General features: G+C 37.6%; 1 protein-coding gene and 1 long non-coding RNA gene across 11 annotated transcripts; both read left to right on the top strand.

Moving 5' to 3' along the window:
• The first annotated feature begins 349 nt into the window (after positions 1–349).
• Positions 350–1,088, top strand: LOC147539553 (uncharacterized). The gene is made up of 2 exons (XR_015224878.1): positions 350–553; positions 650–1,088. It is a non-coding gene; the product is annotated as an uncharacterized LOC147539553 (long non-coding RNA).
• A 9,186-nt stretch (positions 1,089–10,274) lies between these two features.
• Positions 10,275–21,201, top strand: LOC147539552 (putative protein phosphatase 2C 60). 10 transcript variants are annotated; one of them, XM_086638876.1, is made up of 13 exons: positions 10,275–10,400; positions 10,622–10,726; positions 10,892–11,028; positions 11,125–11,252; positions 11,348–11,411; positions 13,771–13,879; positions 14,106–14,256; positions 16,843–16,968; positions 17,176–17,299; positions 17,408–17,484; positions 19,296–19,348; positions 20,187–20,241; positions 20,736–21,201. In XM_086638876.1, the coding sequence occupies exons 4-13, from the start codon at positions 11,136–11,138 to the stop codon at positions 20,949–20,951; spliced, it is 1,092 nt and encodes a 363-aa protein (XP_086495002.1). In that variant the 5' UTR covers positions 10,275–10,400; positions 10,622–10,726; positions 10,892–11,028; positions 11,125–11,135; the 3' UTR covers positions 20,952–21,201. The 10 variants fall into 10 exon arrangements, with proteins under 10 accessions (XP_086495002.1, XP_086495011.1, XP_086495004.1 ...); XM_086638885.1 differs by having other exon boundaries at positions 10,286–10,400; positions 10,892–10,916; XM_086638878.1 differs by having other exon boundaries at positions 10,286–10,400; positions 11,129–11,252.
• Positions 21,202–22,217: the final 1,016 nt, after the last annotated feature.

Raw genomic sequence — 22,217 nt, 5'->3', positions numbered from 1 at the left:
ATTTGTTCCCTAGCATTATTCTCTACGAAACTATAACGAGCCTCGTCACTCGCACGTGGTAATCTAAGGAATAGATTCTTGTTTTTTCTTCCATGAGATACTTTCTTTTTTCTCTTTCCCAAAACTCTTTACCGGATTTATTTATGAGTTTATGCTGCCCAAGAAAGAATACTGGCCCAGCCAAGGTGCTTTTATTCCATTCATCTTTTTACTTCCAAAGTAGTGATTAAACTAAAGTTCAATATGCAGTTTCTTGTTTTCCCATTCTCTTTTTCAGCAGTTTCTTTTTTCATTGGGTCTTCATGCATCTATCTATCTATATATATAAGTTGTTCAAACCCTAAACCTCACTTCCAAAACCTCATCCATCAATTCAGCTATCTTCCTAGGTAAAATTAGGAATTCATGAAGATAAGTTTGCTGAACTTTTTCTTCACCATTTGCATCATATTATGCAGTCATGCTCTTTTGAGCACTACTTCTAAAAGTTGTTGTGAACGTCGATACGATATTTCAAAACCGATCACTCTAGCACAAGATAAACAACTTCGTCGTATGTATTCTGTAACAAAATTTTGGAAAGAAGGATATCTTTGTCGTGTTATTTGATATTGATCATTGTTTAATGTTTTTTGATGTATCTTTGTAGGTCTAATTGATGAGGAAAGAGTAAAAGGTGGAGCAAATTTAAGGGACGAAAATGAAAACGATATCTCTACCGATGTAATGAAGAGAGGAGAGGGAGGAGGGAGGAGAGGATCAAGAGGGGGAGCCGATCTCCAACGCCCTAGAAATCGCAGTGCTGCATGCTCTTTACTAGCAAAGCAGTACCCTAATACTTTATTGTTTATGATTATATTATCAACCAGCTTTTTGTTTTCTCATAATTTCCTTTCATTCTGTTAATCCACTAGTTCTTGATAAAGTTGTCTAAAGTAGTTGTTCCAAGTCAACCATGAACAAGGCTAGTAGCACTTCTAGATATTCCGAAAATCATTCGTGGTGTTTTCATCTATATGTTATGTCCCAGCATCTTAACAAATGAAATTTATGAAATGAACAAGTAGAGAAGGGATTTTTGAAGTCAATTCACAGATGAATCATGGATATTGTAATTGATTTAATGCAATAATTTTTAGCTAAAGGGTGAATAACGATTATAGTGTTGTGTGTTCACAAAATTTTGTTGGAATCGGACCCAAGACCCTTAGCTAGGTTCGTTTTTCTCAGTTTTGTGGGACGTAAAGACGTGGAAATCAGGAGTTCTCCGGTTTGTTGGATTCATCTCCTCCAACTCTTGAATTTGAAACTAATGATTGTCTAATTTCGATTCTGATAGAACCAGTTGTTGAGGTTTAAACTCGGTACGAATGTAATGCAAGGTAGTACTAGCTCAAACTAAAGTTGTGAGTTTTGTTTAGTACCACATCTACCAAAAAGAAGAAAAGAGAACATCTTGTATAAAGCACTCGAGGAACAGATTTCGCTTGTATTAAACCACTCATTTATTGTAGTGAATAAGTGAATTGAGTTAGCTAATTTAACGGTGGCGGAGTGGGCCTTTCCAACACTGAACATGGAGACTCCCTTAAGAGGCATATCTGATGCACCACGTCCGGAGGCGACGGGTTGTGTCATGCTAATACGCCACGAGATATACGAGTCTGTCAGTCTTTTATGTGGATTACAATTTATGGGTGACTTTAGAGCATCTAGATTGCAACACTCAATAAAGAAAAACTCTAAACATTATAGGTGTGAATTGTGAAAAGTGGATATCTATATTATTATTTTCCTACTTTACTATAGAAAGACTTTTTCAATATGGCATTCAAGAAAAACTCTTAAACTCACGACATCTCCAATGGGACATTGAAACTCCAAAACTAGAGTGTCACTTTAGATTTTTAGAGTCTTTATTAAAAAAAAACATTTTCCAATGAGATACTATATTAGACACTCCAAAACTTAGAGTGGATCTCTGTCTTGTTTCTTTCCTACTTAGTCATCTTGAGTGTTTGAGCGACGTTGCATTGGATATGCTCTAAGTGGGAGTAAAAAAGTGTACTAGATTGAGTTGCCACCATTATTAGTCCCCTTGCTATATATGGACCTCACAAGTCACAAAGTCCATCCACAGTGGAACTTCTATTATTCATAAGGAGACTAATGTATCAAAGCTAAGAATATTTACTTTACTTCCAATTTGGTTACTCATTTCTTTATTCCATACCGACCGACCACCTTTCAAATCTACAAGGAAAAAAGTACAAATGTATCAAAATCACTTTTAATTTTGTCTTCTTTTTTTTTTTTTTTTTTTTTTTTTTGGAATTGAAACTTCATTTATAGCCATAAGGCAACTGAGATAACAATGAAGTTAAAAGACAAAATCCAAGAATCATAAATTCCAGGGATGAAATTGAAATTGACAAAACTAAGGAGGGTGTAAAGCAGAAATTGCCATGTTATGGGCTGCAGTGTTTGCCTCCCGCGGGACCCACTGAAATTCACTTCTTTCTAATTTTGCCACCTGTTCCTTAATCCCTAGAATAATGTCGTTGATCCTCCACGGGGTTGTCTCCTCACCCTCCGATGTTGCTTGGATCACAACCCTTGAGTCCCCTTCAAATACCACTTTTTGAAACCCTAGTGACACCACTGTTTCAGCCGCATATAAGAGGGCTCGAGCTTCACTATCCAGGGACGAATTAGGGTTTATTGTTCTTCCCTCTTGGTAAAGAATATCACCATTTTCATTCCTAACAACCACTCCAATAGCCGCACCATGAGTCCCACATGCTCCATCAAAGTTTACTTTAACCCACTCTGCAAGAGGAGGAGCCCATAACCGATCTGGTGCATTTGGTGAGTTTGTTCCTTCTCCATCTAAGCTAATACATGCTCTTAATGTTTTGGTGATGATACTTGGGAGGTGAAGATGAGCTCCATTAAAGTGTATGTTGTTCCTCTCCTTCCAATAAAACCAAAGCAGGTATATATAGAACTTTACCTTTTTCTGGTTTATCTTGCTCTGATTGATTAGTTCTCTGATCAACTTTTCTGGTTCTTCATCTCGTGTGAGGGGTTCGTGAACTTGAGCCAGCGACCAAAGATCTCTAAATTTTTGGCACTCGCTAAATAGGTGACTAATGGATTCTGGTTCTTGATTGCAAAGCACACACACTGTTGATATATGTCGGTTCCCTCTGGAGATGCTGGTTAGCACAGGTAGGCCTTGATTAAGTAGCTTCCATATGAAATGTAGAATTTTTGGTTCCACATAAGATAGATTCCAGAATTTTGACCATGGGAAATCCACAACTGTTCTTAGGTTCTGTTGGTTTGGTGTAATCTCTTTGAAAAAAGATTTTGGTGAAAACTCCCCCCTGACCGTAGGAATCCAGATTAATCTATCTAAAGGAGTAAGTATAGAGAGATTAATTTTCTGAATTGCTGCTTTAGTAGCTTCATCAAAATAAGTATTCAAAACATCCACTTTCCATACCATATGATCTCTCTCTATAATGTCTGACACCCAAAAAATGTTTGCAGGTAAAGGGTGGGTACAGTGAGGGATGAACCCCGGTAACTCGGGTATCCAAGGGTCTTCAGTTATCTTCAGTGTGGATCCATCACCCACTTGCCAACAACTTTGTTTACGCAGGTCCTCCTTCACCTCCATTAACGCAGACCACAAAGGAGATGCATTCTTTTTTTTCCTTTCATTCCAGAATGTATTCGTGCTGTAATACTTAGCAATAATGATTTTTGCCCATGTAGAAGTAGGATTGACCAACAGTCGCCAGGCTAATTTAGCCACTAAAGACTGGTTTACTTTTGCCAAAGGCCTAATACCCAGACCACCCACCTGTTTAGAACTCTGAATGAGTTCCCACGGAAGAAAATGCATTTTATGTTCTCCTTTATCTTGATTCCACCAAAAATTCCGCTGTAACCTCTCGAGTTGATTAATTACTCCTTGAGGTAGTATAGATAAACCCATGAAATACGTGCATATAGGGCTCAAGGTAGCCTTGATAAGGGTTGTTCGACCCGCTTGCGATACAAATTTCCGTTTCCAATTAGCAAGTCTAGTGCGGAATTTCTGGACAAGGAAATTAAATGATTGAATACGAGATTTTGGCTTAAGAATTAGTGAGCCTAGGTATTTCTCCGCATCATTCATCAGTGGGGCTTGTAACTCCGTAACATATCGATTTTTTATTACTGTTGACGTCCCTGAACTAAAGAATAGAGAAGATTTTGAGAAATTAACCGCCTGGCCCGAAAACCTGCAATAATCTTCAATGATTGATCTGACCGCCTGTAGGTTTTTATCGGTAGCCTCCCCCATGATAATTAAGTCATCAGCAAATAGGAGATGGGAGACTCGAGGCGCTTTTCTGTTTACTCTGTATCCGTCAAATAACGATTCCCTTTCAAACTGCTCAATAAGTATAGATAAGGCTTGTGATACAAGAATGAATAAATAAGGCGATAGGGGACAACCTTGTCTGAGACCCCTAGTCGACCTAAAATTCCCATATTTCTTCCCATTAATCAATATACTGAAAGTTGGAGTAGTTACACAACACATGATTAAGTCCAGAAGTTTCCCTGAGATTCCGATTGTTGCCAGCACCATTTTTAGGAAGGCCCAATCGACTCGGTCGTAAGCTTTAGCCATATCCAACTTTAACATGAATGCCCCCGCCTTGGCTTTAGATAATCTCATCGAGTGCATGGATTCTTGAACGATAATAATATTGTCGATTATCTGTCTATTTGGTACAAAAGCGTTTTGATTCCAACTAACACAGGAATCTAGGAGCGGCCTCAGTCTATTTGCAATGATCTTTGTGATGAACTTATAAAGGGTGTTGCACAAAGCGATTGGCCTATAGTCAGCAGCCTTCGATGGGTGATCAGTTTTTGGGATAAGGACCAGGTTGGTCTCATTAATTGCCGGGGGGAACGAACCAGTCAGGAACGTATTTTGAATAAACCTTATGATTTCCGGTCCCACTATATTCCACCCATTTTGGTAAAAATAACATGGTAGGCCATCTGGGCCCGGACTCTTGAGGGCCCCCATTTTGAATACCACATCTTTAATTTCCTCGGCCGATGGACTCATCGAAATGGATAGAAGGCTGTTAGGTGAAAACTGCTTATAATGGAATAACACCTCAGGGGGGGTAGAACATACCTCTTCCGCCGTGAACAAGTTCTGAAAGTGAGCGACTAAGTTCTCTGCAATACCCGTTTCGGTTGTAATCCTCGAACCGTCAGTTTGGACAAGATATTGAATATGGTTCTTTCTTCTTCTATTAGAGACTGCAACATGGAAAGCCTTAGAATTTCTATCTCCGTTTAAGGCCCAAAACTGTCTGGTTCGTTGCTCCAGTCTCGTTCTGTGGTACTCCTCCAGCTTCAGTAAGTCTTCCTGTATTTTAGACTCTTGTTGTAGGGCCCAATCTGAGATAGGCTGAGCTTGTACATTTTTTAGTCTGAATCTCAGTGTGGCGATTCTTCTGTCCAGATTACTGAAACAATCCTTACCCCATTGCCGTAGGTTTTCCTTGACCCCTTTTAATCTACAACTCATATCCATATCATCTTGCTGCCACAAATGGTGTAACTTTTCTTTATAATCATGGTGTTTGGTCCAAAAAGATTCAAATTTGCCTTCAACCCGACTGGAAGAGCCGTGTATTTCTGTTTTTAATAAGATTGGACAGTGATCACTATTGTATCGAGGCAGGTGAAACACACCTGCATTAGGGTAACAGTCCATCCAATTAACTGATGCTAGAACCCTGTCTAGCCTTTCACGAATCAAAGCCCCATTGCTTCTATTGTTTGACCAAGTGTAGGCTGGTCCATTATAGCCCAAATCTACCAGACCTGAGTTGCTCATAAAAGTGTTGAATTGGTCCATGAACGGTGCAGAGTTAGTACCACCGAATTTTTCGGACATCGACCGAATTGTGTTTAGATCTCCCACACAACAATATGGGACAGGAAGATGTAGGAGGGTCTCCTGGATTTCATTCCAGAAATTCCTTCTATTTTCATTTCGAGGAGGCCCATAAATGCATAACAAGTCCCAAAAATGTTCACCTGCCTGATTCAACATTTTCATATGAATCAGGTTTGAGTCCTGACTCACCATTTCCATGCTGACTTCGTTAGTCCAGAGCACCGCAACTCCCCCACTTCGACCCACAGAGGAGACTACAACTTTGTTGTAAAGATGAAATCTGTCAAGATTGAATAACCGATCATTTGCTTGTAATCTTGTTTCAGCCAGAAATAAAACATTTGGTTTTACTGACCGGAGGAACTGGTGAAGAGTATGGTTAGTCAAGGAGTTCCCCAATCCTTGACAATTCCACGATAAAACTAACATTGGCCTTGCGGCTCTTTGGGAGCAGCCGCCACGACCCTGTCATGTTCTTTCACATCTAGAGAATTGTTTTTGAAGATTTTAGCGGGTAGATTATCCCTCCCTGGTTGGCCTCTTGCTAGTCTTTTGAGATTCCCCTTTGATGGTTCAGACTGATCCTCTTCTCTATTTACCCCTTGTACTGGACTTTCACCCGTTAATAGTTGGTTTGGCCTGCCTTGATTAGTGGGTTTAAATTTTCGATATAGTGGGGGAAATTCACGTTGTGGGGTCACATTAATGTGCGTTGGGTGGACCACCTTTTTGTTTTTGTCCAACCTTAACGCCTCAAATGCATTAATGGGCCCACTAGAGGAAGCATGAGGTTCAGTCATAATTGTTTCCTTACTTTGAGCGTAACGGTTTGTTGACCTGTTCCCCTGATGTTGAGCGTTACCACAAACTGAACCGTTACCATCGTACTGCTCCGTCGACGTCGCCTCCTCCGGCAGGTCGGAATCTTGCCATTTCTGATTCTCAAGCTCTCTATCTCTGTTCTTTCTTGCCGTCAACTCCCAGACTTGTGGAACTTTGAAAAATTCCGGGTACTTCGCATTTGCCTTGATCGTGATTGCCTCTTTTCTTGTCGTCGAAGTAGTTTCCTCCAATAAGTCCAACAGTTTCAGCCTCCGTTGACAGAAACCCATCGAATGACCTAAAAATCCACAGAACATACAGAACCTACCTAGCTTCTCGAACCTTAATGATACTTTCTTAGTGGCACCACCAACAATTTGTAAGTATACCGATTGAGGTAGGGGTTGTGCAATAGATACCTCGATTTTTGCCCGACCATATGATTTCCATTTGGATGCTTCAGCTAGTGTTGCTTGTACATAATTCCCTAATCCTTGTGCTAGCAAGTTAATTGTTTTTGCATTCAACAAGTGGTAGGGCAGGTCGTGAAATTGAACCGTAAACCATGCCTTCGCAAAATCATGTTCTAGTGGGGACTTCTCCAGACAGCATCGTTCCACCAAGAAAATGTCATCTTTGATAATCCATGGTGCTTTTGATGTTACATACTCAACCTCTCCAGTAGTGCCAAATTTAGCAAGAAAAGTGTTGGCAGTTATATCACTAAACTCATATGGGAAGGGTAGATTCCAAATACCTTTGAGTCTTTTGTATAGTAGATCCAGTGATATTGTCTTGTAAGTTAGAACCTTGATGACACAGTGACGTTTATAGTCAAACGTCTCTACTTCTTCTCTAGTACCCTGGATTACTTGGATTTCTGGCTCTTCTGTTGATAATGAAGCTAATTGAGCCAAGAATTCTTCATCATTTGGTTCCATTATAGCCTTGCAATAGAACTAGTTGTCAACTTACGGTAATTCGGAGCAACCTATATGTCCTAAAGACCAACGAAAATCAAGATCCTATAGACCAACCAATATAGAAGATACACTTCCAACTATGAAGGAAAACGTTTCATCTCCCTCTCTATATCTTGATAGCCTTGCAATAGAACTAGTTGTCAACTTACGGTATTTACTTTTAATTTTGTCTTCAATCTTTATAGTTTAATTTTCTTCAAATCTTTGATCCTCTCTCTCTCTCCCTAATATATATAGGGGTAATATATATAGGGGTATGTATGTTTGTGTGTACGAGAGTTGATATAGCCAGTTAGAGTCATAACTTAAACATAATTTTTTTTTTCCATTGAAGATATCACTATAAAAGATATAATGAAGGTAACTTTGTTTGTGCTCTTCTTCTTTTTCATCATTTTATGTTGTACTGGAGTTCCTTCAAGTTCGATTTACCATCACGAAGAAACACTTGAACTTCCCAAACACATGTTACAAAAAAATCAACTCCATGAAGGTATGTGCTCTAATTCAAAGTTCATTGTCTTGAATTGTACTATATAGAGTAGAGTCACTAAGAAAACCTAGTTCAAACCATATAAGTGATATTGATACAAGCAAAAGTTTCCCCCCTGCTAGTAAGTAATTGTGTTTTTTTCATCTTTCCAGGTTTAAGTGAGAGAACAAAATTCTGGCTAAACAATGAAAAAGATGGTAGAAGGAAGGATATCGACATGGAGTTGCTAGCAAGAAAAAAGAAAGGGAGAGGAGGTTATGGTGGTGCAGGTTATAAGGTTCGACGGCCTAAGAAGCGTAGTGCTGCGTCTTCGTTAGCAAAACACTCCTCTTTCATGATCTCATCCAACAGTTGGGGGAAAATCAGTCTTTGGCTCTTTTTGTCATGTATCTTTTTCTTCTTTTAATCACTTCGTTTACTAAATTTTAATCATGTATAATATAAATATTTGTATGTAACTAGTCCATATATACCTATATTAGTCTATTGGCTGGATATTGAGTAGTATGCTACAATTTTCTCATAATATATATTATATATATATATATATATATAGCAAGTCATTTTTCGAGTAGCTTTTTAGTTGTAGCAATTGTTTGAACAAAGATAAAATTTTGGTGTAACGAGATCTGCGGGCAAAGTATGTAAGTTACAACTATTCTCACATCAAAACGAGACATTGATGAATAATGATCGAAAACGGAAGTGCAGATGAACTACATCATCTCTCAGAATTAAACAATGTCAAAGGGATAAATACTTAGCTTTTAATCACTCCAATTAATTACTCAAGGTTGAAGTATTTATCTTTTAACTTTTGAAGTCTAAAGTAGTTTTTTTTTTTGTTGAGAGAAGTCTAAAGTAGTTGGTTCATCTTTAATTCTTTATATATTTGTAGGCATACTCGTGTTAGTATTTTTATGATTTTATCCGCAAATCAAGGTTGTAGCCTAAGAAACATGAGACAGAGTTTGGTTTCCAACACGTACGCACCGATCACACGTGGGTATTACGATGTGCGGTGAACCTACCTCCAATGAGCTGCAGACATGGTCACCAATTAGCACCAAAACTGTGGTATAAGGTTTTGTTCTTAGCCTAAGTTCTCGTAAGTCCCAACTGGAATTTATGACCTATCGTGCATTGTAAGTAATCTGTTTCACATTATTCGTAATTACATATGACTAACTAGGGAAGAGTCGCGTAGTGTTGTGTATGGATTATACAAATTCACGTGACTCATGGTAACCGTCTGAGACCATGACACAAAAGGATGATCATCTAGTGAGAGACGAATCTCTATCTTCAGAGTCTGGCTCATAATCCATGTGTCTGGTGTGCTCTAATACATTGAGCAAGTCCATCTCGATCGTGGTTGTTTGAATGTTCAGTAGAAGACAGTTAAGTTGCAAGCGTCTGCATTAGTAGAGTCTTCGAGGTTCAGAGAGTAGCACATACAACACGGATTTACTCGAGGATTTTGATTTCACCAATCAACGAGGTTCATTGTGATCCGATATCTACGTAATGTTGGGTCCCTCAGATTACCAAGTGAGATTGGGGTTATTTAATAAGGTACCCCAAAATATGGATGTCACCTTACAGTTACATTGTGTCCCAAATTGCAAATGTTGAATTAAATATTGGTCAACTTTGACCGAGCCAAGAAATCAACAGATTAACCAATAATGTATATAGACAAACTCTCATCAAAACCATGAGGGAGGTGGATCCGAAAGACATTGCTATCAAAACCCTATTGTGAGAGGTGGGCACGAACGTCCTAAGTCTTTAAGTCATGACAAAACTCAAGGTGCCTAATAGACTTGTATCGACCTCTCGTTATGGGGCTCTGGTGACAGAGTTCTTTGGGATCCACCTCTTTGTAAATTTTGTCAAAATTTTGGTAGTGAACACTGTGGATTTCTGACATGTGTTAGCCCTAATCAATCCATTGACTTCTTAAATAGATGCACCTAGTAGGCCTCAAAGGAGAGTTACTTAGGTTACAATTGGCACCATTGGGCATAGGTGGTGTCATTGAATGAAATAGATTCAGAACTACTAGTACTATTTTACTTTACCAATTCCGGAAACAGAATTAAAACTTTCCCAGGTAGGTTTACTTTTAGGCAGCACACAGCAACTCAAATTACTGAACAATCATTAATATAATCTCTCTCTCTCTCTCTCTCTCTCTCTCTCTCTCTCTCTCTTCAGTCTCTCCCAAACTCTCTCTCTTAATTCTCAGTCTTTCCAAATCTGGATTTCCATCCTTATTAGATATTTGAGATCTTATTCTTATTCCATCCAGTTGGTTAACTTGTCTCATTTTAGGTCTTCTAAACTCAACAACTACCACACCCTGGAGGCCTGGACCCTCACTATGACCTAACCCTAACAATTTTTTCTCTTTCTACTTCATCTCTTTGCAAATCTTTGGTAATTAACAATTTCTCTTGTTACTTTTATCATTTTCTAGTTTATATTTGTGTTTGATTTCTTTTCTCTTTTCTGTTACCTTTTCTGATAAAGGCTCTTTTATGATTTATTTATGTTGATTTTGATTTTGATTTTGATTTTGGTATTGGTGTGATTTGTTTGTAGGGATTTGATCTGTATCTCTGAATAGGTATATTTTCATTCATCTTCACTGAGATTGTGTTTATTGATCTGGATTTGATCTTCTGGAGTGAAAATTAGTGTTCAAATTGGACTTTAGGTATCTCCCCAAACAGTTCTAGGTATTTGGAGAACTAACTTACTTGTTGATAACTCTAAATTTTCTTCATACAAATCAAATTTCAATTGCTTATATCTGATAGTTTTACAAAAAGTAGATAGGTAAAAAATGGGGATATATCTGAGTGCCCCCAAAACTGAAAAGTTTTCTGAAGACGGAGAAAATGACAAGCTTAGGTATGGGTTGTCCTCCATGCAAGGGTGGCGTGCTAGTATGGAAGATGCTGTAAGTACTCTGCAAGAATTGATTATTTCGTCATTAATGTCATAGTAGAATTATCATTTATAATAGGTTTATTATATACTCTGTGACCCGTACAGCATGCAGCATTTCCTGATTTGGACAATTCGACATCGTTCTTTGGTGTTTATGATGGGCATGGAGGTAAGAACTCAGATTAGGAAACAAATTCTTGCAATTTAGGAAAACTTTAACATGCAGATCTTACTGAAATGTTTAATAGCCTGAGTCAGAATTTACATTCTAAATGTTTCTCTTCAGTTTGCCATGTATTTCCATTTCTGGCTTGTTGCGCCTTTATCTTTTTACATGATGGATTTTGCTACTGAAGTTGCTGTCTTTGACGTCGTCCAAGTAGGAACCTTGTTTTCCATTCACTTATAGTATCACATATTGTGCATCCATAGTTTTTTTTTTTTTTGAGAAATCGACTACTATCTACGTTAGTCGTTACAAGGCATTGCGCATCCATAGTTATGCATTGCTTCTAAGTTCTAATCCATTTTAGACCCACGTCATAGCGTTAAGTAGTTTATCTCGAACAAGGTGTTATGAGCCTTCGCAGATATTGTGCATTGTGTTCGGGATGCTGTATATGCCTGCTGATCTAATGGTTGGGGTGCTGGTGTAAACTATGAAGTCGAGAAGGGAAACCTTTACCTTAATTACTGATAACACTGCAACTTGCAAGTATTAGCATAACTGTATAAGAAGATCTGGTAAGTGAGTCTTAAATAAGATACCAATGCTATAAGTTAACGACCGTACCCTGTGGTGGCAATTAAAACGTTTTAATTACTTGTGAGATTGGATCCAGCTGACCCATCACTTTTTTTCTATTTTGCTGAAGGCTAGGTTGTAGTTGAAAAATTAGAAGCTATCGTCACGTTTGAAGCCTCCTTATTAAGCTTGATCATACGTGTTCACGCCAGGATCTGTGAATTTGTGTCCAGCATTATAGTGTCCCGGGCTCTGATGTCAAAATCCTAAATTTGCAAAGTCTTAGTTTACAGAGTTTGATTGGTTCCCACATGACCACTGAGACCTATTTGAGGAAAAATCCTATGACATCTTACTAAACTGCGTCACAAACATTGTTATTCAAGTCGGATCCCACAGTTCACCTCCAGCAATTACGACAATGAAAACCTAGCTTGTTTTATTTTCTTCACTTTTGAAGGTGTGATCCTCAGATGTGGTCATCCTAGGATTTCATTTATTCATGTTCTACGAAATAGAGAGTAATGCTATATGTTTTTTTTTCACTTGATTTCCCACTCCGGAAACTACCATTTATCACTTTACCAATATCATTTCTCCACCAAACCTTTCATGTTTTCTCTTTGAGGCACACTTTGAAAAATGTGCATTCAATATTGAATGTGTACTTCAGTTTTCAAGGATATAATAAAAACAACTGGATAAATGATAACGAGTTACTTAAGTTCTTAATCAGAATTATTTACCGTGAGCATCTAATGCATCAAATAGAATCAAATAAAATGGAAGGATAGAGATCATCATGATGAATGAAAGTGCACATGCTTAGAACAATCTTACTAACTTTACATTGTATATTATATTTTTAGATAAAAAAAAGTCTTAGGGATTTGGGAGTCGAGTGGTCGAGTGACTTGAGTCTCAGTACGACTTTCTGATTAACTATTCATAAAAAGATTCTTTAAGTGAATCGTGATTTCGACTAGATGCATCGTAATGTACTGCGTATTGGTAAAAGTAGTGTACCATACTACCACGTAATAGTGCCCTCTACCAGATGAGCTATATTTGAGACCGAGGTTAACTAAACCACATACCTGGGTAAATGTGACGAAGTTAAGTTTGAAATGCATCTTAACCACTATAGAATCCAACTGAGGAACAATTCTAACATGTATCTGAAATAGAGGCTAGTCAAACAGGGAACAGGTACCTATTTGCTGCTGCTTTCGTAGTAATTAACTGAATATTTTATTGGGGTTTCTTGCACTTTCCAGTGCAAATAGTTTAATCACACAGACAGCATGTAGTCTTCTATCCCGCGGAGAATGTAACTCATACGCACTTCCTGAAGCTTCAATTTCTTCATTCTTCACAAGGAGCGATAGGGATTTAAATTCTGACTAGCAGTGGAGTTACTTTTTTGCTTAAGTTAGCCTTTGATCTCTTAAGTCGCTGCATGATTTGACCTTGTTGGTTTAAAATTTTATTAATAAACAATGTAATTTCTTCATTCTTCACAAGGAGCGATAGGGATTTAAATTCTGACTAGCAGTGGAGTTACTTTTTGCTTAAGTTAGCCTTTGATCTCTTAAGTCGCTGCATGATTTGACCTTGTTGGTTTAAAATTTTTATTAATAAACAATGTTTATTAGCAACTGCTTGATGATTAACTGTGTTTAGTTCCTTTTGTAATTACTAATTATTATTTCCTTGTGGCACCTTTTAAATGATAATATCTATGACAAGGTTACCTATGCACCAAAATTATGTGCATTTACAGGTAAAGTAGTTGCGAAGTTTTGTGCCAAATACCTTCATCAGCAGGTACTCAAGCAGGAGGCTTATTCAGCTGGAGATCTAGGCACTTCTGTTCAGAAAGCATTTATGAGGTAATCTTAATTCTTTTTACACTTGTACCTTCCACCACTTAGATGGTTGAATCTACCATCTACATGGAGTCCAATTATTTATTCATTTTTCATTTTCGGGTCCATGGTTTCATTAGTTCTTAATTTATGTTTCAAATTGAACTTATCACTTGAATGAAAGTGCATGGTCTTGTTTAATGTTGTTCAACTTCTATTATTTAATAGAAATGTTGACTAATTTGAGCAGAATGGATGAGATGATGCGTGGACAGAGAGGTTGGAGAGAGTTGTCTGTATTTGGAGACAAGATAAACAAGTTCACTGGCATGATAGAAGGGTTGATCTGGTCTCCTAGAGGTGAAGCTAATGACCAAGTTGATGATTGGGCTTTTGAAGAGGTATTGTTTTGATCAGAAAGAAGTTTGTTTAGCCGAATGTTCTCATGGGTAAGCCTAATCAGCTTATCTTTTCTTTGCTCCAGACATTATTTGCTCAAATCTTTTGGAGATTTACCCTTAGGATATGTGACAAAGCTAAATCTTAGCAACTTGATGTAAATTTCTTTCTTATGTTAAATTTACACAAACTTCTAAACAACAATGTAGGTTTCCTCCATGTGAACAACGTATTGTAGCTGTTGAAACTCTTAATTTTCATCCATGATGTATACATTCCTTACAATATACGTTAGAGCAATTATTTTTCAATATCCAGAATCTAGAAGATGGTGGACCTATTTAAGTAATATTTGGCAGTTGATGTAGCAGCATATGTGTCTCTATTCCAGTAAAAGTTCCATAAGCCAGGGTCATCTGTTATATGCTGTGTTGCTGACCTCGTGTAAGACGACGCTCTCCATTGAATTATAAGTTAGTCACTAACTAACTATCTTTTTTACCTCTTTCACCAGAATCACGTCATTACTTGCTACCATTTCACACCTGACCCTAACAAATATGCTTAAATTAGAACATTAAAGTGGGTTGTCTAGTTAGTGCATTTTAGTTTTTTTTATCCCTTGACCCTCATTATTAGGTTTTGGTGTAGTGGTGTACTTGTCTTTCCACAATAATTGCTTAGATTATGACTTCATAAATATAGATTGCCTATTGGGTTCATTTTGTATCTAAAAGTAGTATTACGGTAAATCAGTTGCTTGGTAGGCACAATTTAGGAGCTTGAGTAAGTTTAGGATTAGGAGTTCGGGTGAAGTTAACTATATAAAGAGCTACGTATATGGATGAATAAGGGTCGAGTGAAGTCAAGAATAAAGTTATAAGTATGCTTTGATGGACTTTACTTACACTTGCTTGACCACAAGGTTGACATCAAATCAGATTAAAGTTGGTTAGCTCTTGGATTATATAATTGGAGCTTCCATAGCCTTCTTGTTTGAATAAATGGATTATGGAGCTTTTGTAGCCTGGTCCATTTGCAGTAATAAAACTAACAGGCGAATCTGTAGCCTAAATTAAGTTGGTAGGAGAAAATATGTCTCCGCTACTTGATTTTAACTTACCACAAATATTTCATGAATGTTTAAATGACGGGTGCGGGTAGATTTCATCACACTTTTAGCTTGTGATGATTGCCCAAAAGTGAGCGTCTTGGTTAATTTGGTATAGGATCCAATTTTCAAAAAATGTCAAGATAGTGATGCTTTACAAGAGATGGCAAATTACACGATTCAAGAAGTCCATAATCTAAATATCTGTTTTTCGCGTTGGTGGTGAAAATATGGTGAACAAAATATTTCGTCTTTATATTCCTATGTTTGGAACTGGCCTTAATGTCGATTACGCGTTTGAAGAGTTAAGGAATGTGAGTGGATGATCTCGACAAAGAAGAGCACCTTTTGAGGGCAATTAGAGGCTAGTTTTGATAGGTGAATACTTTCAATTTTCGGAGGTATATCATTTCAAGAGCGGGCGGAAGATGTAAAGAGGAACCTTTTTTACATTTGCCCCTTAATTAGATAAAATTATATCTTTCTTTCCCTCTTTAGCATGTAAGGTAATTCTATTCGTTCTGGCTTTCTCTTGTAATGGAAAACAATCACAGTATTAATGTATCAATTTCTTCTTGGTACAAAACTTGAATTTGTCTGTGTTAGATCTTCATCTTCCGCATCATAGGCGGCACAGCCAGGTTCAACCCTTACATTTTCATGAAGTCTATTTTTTGTCAGTTCTTCTCTCCAGTTTTCGTGAAGGTATTAACTTTCCATATCAGTGTACGGAAATATTTGAGAGATTCGTCTGTTGCTTGTGGTATATGATGGGCACTTAGATCAAATTCATGTGTCATTACTATTCGAAGGAGCGTGGTTGCCCACCCTCTAAGAAAAACGGAAAATAGGAAAAGGAGAAATGCGAAAGACAATGAGTATGGTTGCTTTTCTAACTGGGAGTATGGGTTCCTTTTCTTTGTCCTGTTCCTGGCTGCGTCCCCGCAAAAATTCCGGTCAATCTTTTATGGTAGTTATCTTCATTATCAGTCAAGTTTCTTCAAAATTGCTGTCGTCTCTTGTCAAGCTGTGCCCGTATCTGTTTTCTCTTGTAATAGAACATATCACATAGTATATCAGTTTCTTTTAGTTTGTTATTTTTGGTCAAGTTGGTGAAAATATTCACCATCGTGACGTTCTTCATGGAGTTGGTTGGATGGCGCACAAACTAGTAATAGCAGCCTCGACAATAAAAACATTTTATTTAGATTAAAGTGATAACTGATAAGTAGTAACAAGAACGATTGAATACGATATATGTATATGCATCTTTCTGCGATAGGACCTCTCGAATGAAACAAGCACAAAAATAACGAGCTCAGCAACTGTTTTACGTGGGTACTACACGATAATTAATTCATTGCTAAATACTATACGAACATTCATGTAGAAGCATGAATCTATATTTTTAGATATTTTGTAGAACCTTTTTGAATATTTACATTCTTGGCTTATATTAGTTACGTATCACAAACAGGGGCCCCATTCGGATTTCTCTGGTCCAACTTCTGGATGCACTGCTTGCGTTGCTGTGATGAGGAATCAGCAACTTGTAGTTGCTAATGCTGGTGATTCTCGATGTGTAATATCCAGGAAGGGTCAGGTAACATATCCTCAACACAAGAAACTTCAATATTTCAAATAGTAATATTCATTAGAGCAGTTTGGAATCGTTCCATTCCCTTAGGTGGTCTAGTTATGATCTAAAACTGGACACATACGTCTGTTACCAGATTGAGGTGATCCCGAAGAAAGATTGGTTACTGTGAGTTAGATTTTAACTTACACAAATGAGGTCTCTTTTGTGTAGGCATACAATTTGTCTAGAGATCACAAGCCTGAGCTTGAGGTTGAGAAAGATAGGATCCAAAAAGCTGGAGGTTTCATACATGCAGGACGTGTTAATGGAAGTTTAAATCTAGCAAGAGCTATTGGTATTCTCTATAATGCTCCAATGGATTTTGTTCTATCTCTGCATAGATTCAGAATAAGGTAAAAAGAATTGTCCTACAGTAACATGTTTATGATTGTCTTTCTTACAGGAGATATGGAGTTCAAGCAGAACAAGTTTTTGCCTGCAGAAAAGCAAATAATAACTGCTAATCCAGACATAAACGCTGTATGTATGTTGTATTATCTGCACTAATTTGGTTCTTGCAAAGAGATATCCTTGACTGAAGTCAGGCTAACTGAATTATCTGGCACATATGAATACTACAGAGGATAAATCAACGATTTCCTGTACATATTCATCTCGCTTTTAAAGGCTAATATATTACGTGGTGTTACTAGTTCTGAAGAAACACAATACCTACAAAATGACTGGAGTCCCCTACCCCATATTATAACCATATCCTCGGTAAATATTCTTTCTGACAACCAAGAGATAGGTCAAACCGTTTTATATAAGCATAATAGACGTTTTCTCTCCACAAGTTCTACTATTCCATTCTTTCTAAGTGCTCGAAAGAACGGATGAAGAAGACTCCGAGAGACTAATCCTCTTATGGTTCCAATGTTATCCTTGTAACCGAATGTTCTTCACCGCTCTCGGCGTCGTTCAACTTTATCTTAAACTTATTTTTGAAGTTGCAGTAAAGATGACATCTATAATCCTCCTACCTGAGTTAACGTAATGGACTTATGTTGGGAAGATAAGAACCTTAGCTCCTAAGGGAGCCAAGTACTAGAATTTAGATCAGCCGCATTGACCAACAAATAAAACCCGAGAGTTGGTAGGAATCCATTTTTTTTCGAAAAGCCTGCTCCGCTACAGTTGTTGCCACCTTGTTCAGTTGTTATGTCATTGCAAGGTTTTGCCATGAAAGGCTCCTTTTATCCTCAGTTTTTCTTCTATAATATCTTCTTGCAGATAGCATTAGAAGTTCACCAATACCGTGGGTTAAGAGTAGAAGAGTTTCAAATTCTTGTTCCTTAAGATGCCGGCAGAACTCATATTCTCTTTTTGTTCTTTTCGTGCATGTGATTCAATTTATGACTAGGAGTTCTACTCAGTAAATTAGGTGCCTAACTCAGTAGAGTAGATGTCTAATCTAATTCCAGGTTATGTGCTATCATGGTATTGAATGTCAACATATTTGCATAAAATGACCGTAGTTTTTTCCATTTCACTGAGCTTCCTTGCATAGCTCGATATTTCAATGAATTATATATTGCTTAATAGAATTGAGAAAGATTTAGTTCCTACGTTTTATAGACTTTTTCATTTTCGCCCAAAATTTACGAGGAAAACGACAACATTAAAGAACATCCAATAAATTGAACTTCGAAATAGGTATAGAGAAAGAGCAATCAAAATCTGAAAGATCTAAAGGGAGACAGAGACATGCTTTACAAAAAAATTCTCTAATATGTAGATAGAGGAACTCTTATTGTAGGTTCACATATATTACGAATAATATTCCTAGTTACTATGTAAAGCACTTGTCTTTAGTGTAATTATGTGCATTTTTGTTTCAACTTCAAACTGTCCGTGTGGCCAATTTCCTGAATGCTTGACGCATTTCATTTGGCCAAAAGTCCTACCTTGGTTCTGTTTCCTATCTTATACTCGTTTAGTTTATTTTTACTCGTGCAGACAACAAAATGATAGGGGTGGATCATGACATTGCTAAGAGGACCTATGGCCAATCTTTAAGAAAACTTTGTTATAAAAGACTTAACCTTCTATTTATTGTGAAAATCTATCTGATCAGTGCTCTATGTTATCTACAATTTCCTTATGTGCCAGCATTTGCTTTCGTACTTAAGCCAATGCATACGGTGCAATATGGTCAATAAAAATTGACATGTTCTCGAGAATATCAAGAGGAAGCTCTTCGTACTTACTTTTTCTATTATAAAAGATAAAAGATATAAGATATAATTGCAGAATTCTTTTCTTATGCTTGCGATTCCTCTGCTTTTTAGGTTGACCTTTGTGACGATGATGACTTCATTGTGCTTGCTTGCGACGGAATCTGGTCAGTCTTCTATTGGTTCCTTTTTGGTTACATGGTTATTTTATTAACAAATTGAATGCCCGTATTAAGTTGAGCCTTGTGGCTTGAAAATGTGCCTTACTGCATCTAAAAACTTTTGAGTAGCTGGAGTTAGTTTGCCGTCTGCAGTTAAATTTAGCTTACACTCGAGAAGTGCTAGTGTCAACCAAAATAAGCAAGTTCACCAGTTCTTGTTTATTCATGGTCTGTATTTGTTCTTCAGAGTACTGGCTTTTTGTCCATCCAGTATCTGTATTAGTTCTTGATAGTATTAGACATTGATGATTATGATGATGATGAGGTACATAAAACAAATGTCTTTGTGAGTTCATGACTCATGACACCTGTCGAATGTAATCTTGAATCCATTTGGAGGCCAAAATAAGTAACAAATAGAGCAGTACATGTTATACAGAACTTACTTGGAAGAAAATTTTCGTCAGAGCTACAAAACCTTTGGATGGACTATTACAACCTCATCTCATAAGATTTTCGTGATTACAGTGCACCTGCGGTCTGTCACTGATCTTAATAAGCAACAGTACGTATTCAAAAGTCAAACTAGTTTGTGAGCCTCAGTGACACTTCTCTTAGATGAACTTATGTCGAATTAAATCTTGTACCGAGAAGATTTTAGTTAAGAACTTGAAATTTAACAATCTTGTTGAATATATAATCTGTACACTTGTACAGGGCAATGTGATGCATCTCTTTGGAATATTTTCTGAAGTATAGCTTCTGAAATTTATGAATCTTCCCGTCATTTTAGATAGAACTCTTCATTGTCAAATATTGATGAGAGACATACTGTGATTTTCAGGGATTGCATGTCTAGCCAGCAGCTTGTAGATTTCATTCATGAACAATTAAACACTGTAAGTTGGTTATGACTATTCAAAGTTGGACAATATGATGTATATAGGATACACAGTCGACCATGTTCGCCAAGGCAATTCAACTATGTATTTCCAGCTCCCCTATGTAAATTTTTGCACGGAGTAAAGTTTGCACAAGTTCTCAAATAGTCCATAAGGTTGCACTTGCACATAGTTCGTATAGGTTTGTACAGTTTACATAGGCTTAACTCAAGCCTGAAAGTGTTGACATGTATCTTCAACTAAGACCAACAGACAATTGGGTGTTGTTATGGATGTCAAAGCATCTGGAGCTGGTGATAGTGCTAACATTTCTAGTTGTACTCTTAGTGGGGTTTCAGTTCAGTTGCTGAAATATGTGGGAATGGAAGCTCGTAAATGACTTTGGCCCTGGCCAGATCGCTTCTCAAGGGTATTCCCAACCATGTGGAGTCAGTATTTTGAAGGTTTACAAACTACTTTATTGAACATTATTGTGCCATGAATACATGCAGGAATCCAAACTCTCGGTTGTCTGCGAGAAAGTACTTGACAGGTGCTTAGCGCCATCAACAGTTGGTGGTGAAGGGTGTGATAATATGACTATGATCCTTGTCCAATTCAAGAAGCCCATTGCTGGATCTAGTTCAAATGCAGAGGACCAACCATCATCGTCCGAGCCAGCAGAAAACGAATCTAGTCCAGCAGAGACTGATGTTAAAATACTTTGAAGTACTGTTCAGATTGATCTTAGTTCCTGGGCTGGACTTTTGGTAACATAAAGGAAGAGGTAAAATCTTAATTGTCGTCTGTCTATGCATAAAAACTTGAATACTGATGTTTGTAAATGTAGATGGTTTAATCTGGAGGATTATGTTAAGTTGTTTTTAAGGTTGTGTGAGTTTGTGTTCCTCTGAACTGATTCCCCTTGTTAGCTTAGGTCAAGCTTGTGTTTGGAATAAAATGTACAAATGCTTGAAACTGAGTCCATACTGGAAAAATATATAAAAGATCGATGGGCCATGTGGGTTCTCCATAATAATTATGACCCATTCCTTTCGCTAGATTTTGGTACCTAATATGGTTAGTCAAGGGCTGCACCTAGGTCGGCTTCAGCCGACCTCATAGTCTACCCCAAAAACAGTTAGGGCTAGAGTGTATAATCAAATTTGTTTCTTTGGATTGGCTCGTCTTTGCATGGGTCTGCAACTCTGCATTTCTGTTGTTGTGAGTTGTGACGAATAACAAGCAAACCTAGAAGATCAGTAATGGAAGTAAACAATCGCATAAAACACGAGATGTATGTGATTCAGTTGGTGAGATCTACTTCACTGCGAATAATAACACAATGATTTTCATTGTGAATGGAATACAAGATTACAGATAATTCTCAAGGTTTTAGTATTTGTAACTTTGTGCACATGGCCTTATCCTTCTATCGGAGCGGTTGTTGCCTTGTGCACCATGCATACACTGACAAAGGTTCCATTCTGCATCACTGTTTTAGAGACGATACGAATCGGGTATATCTCACTCTAAAAGACTTTCTCATGGAAATAAAAGCTCTGGATGTCCCACTCTTGGAGCATTAACTGTAATAGCTATGAAATCAGACAACATACGTCTCGTGAACTTTCTTGGCTCTGATACCCATTATATGAAATCAGAGTCATAAGTTATACTTCAAGCCTGCCATTCGTCCGTGACACCAATTGTCTGGATTGTTGGGCCGACCCGGAGCAATATCTCAAAACACACGGGTTGAAGTGTCGAAATTAAAATCCTAACGTCTATGTAGTGTGTGTGTTCCTGTACATAACCAACCTTCCCAAATATCTCATAGACCTTCAAGTCATCTTAGCCTTGCCAATAATGCATAACCAACCTTCCCGAATATCTCATAGACCTTCAAGTCATCTTAGCCTTGCCAATAATGCATAACCAACCTTCCCGAATATCTCATAGACCTTCAAGTCATCTTAGCCTTGCCAATAATG

This window comes from Eschscholzia californica, unplaced genomic scaffold, assembly GCF_041429995.1.
Source record: "Eschscholzia californica isolate CP2 unplaced genomic scaffold, dmEscCali1.0.p SCAF_5, whole genome shotgun sequence".
NCBI classification, from domain to species: Eukaryota; Viridiplantae; Streptophyta; class Magnoliopsida; order Ranunculales; family Papaveraceae; genus Eschscholzia; species Eschscholzia californica.
The sequence above is the reverse complement of the archived record's forward strand: the minus strand, read 5'-3'. Positions and strand labels throughout refer to the sequence as shown.

What these genes read in the sequence shown, in the direction of transcription:
- LOC147539552 (XM_086638876.1), top strand. Translation starts at nt 11,136, where the DNA reads ATGGGGATATATCTGAGTGCCCCCAAAACTGAAAAGTTTTCTGAAGAC. An exon ending in GTTCAGAAAGCATTTATGAG is followed by an intron (nt 13,880 to 14,105) that starts GTAATCTTAATT and finishes TAATTTGAGCAG; the next exon opens with AATGGATGAGATGATGCGTG. An exon ending in TAATATCCAGGAAGGGTCAG is followed by an intron (nt 16,969 to 17,175) that starts GTAACATATCCT and finishes TCTTTTGTGTAG; the next exon opens with GCATACAATTTGTCTAGAGA.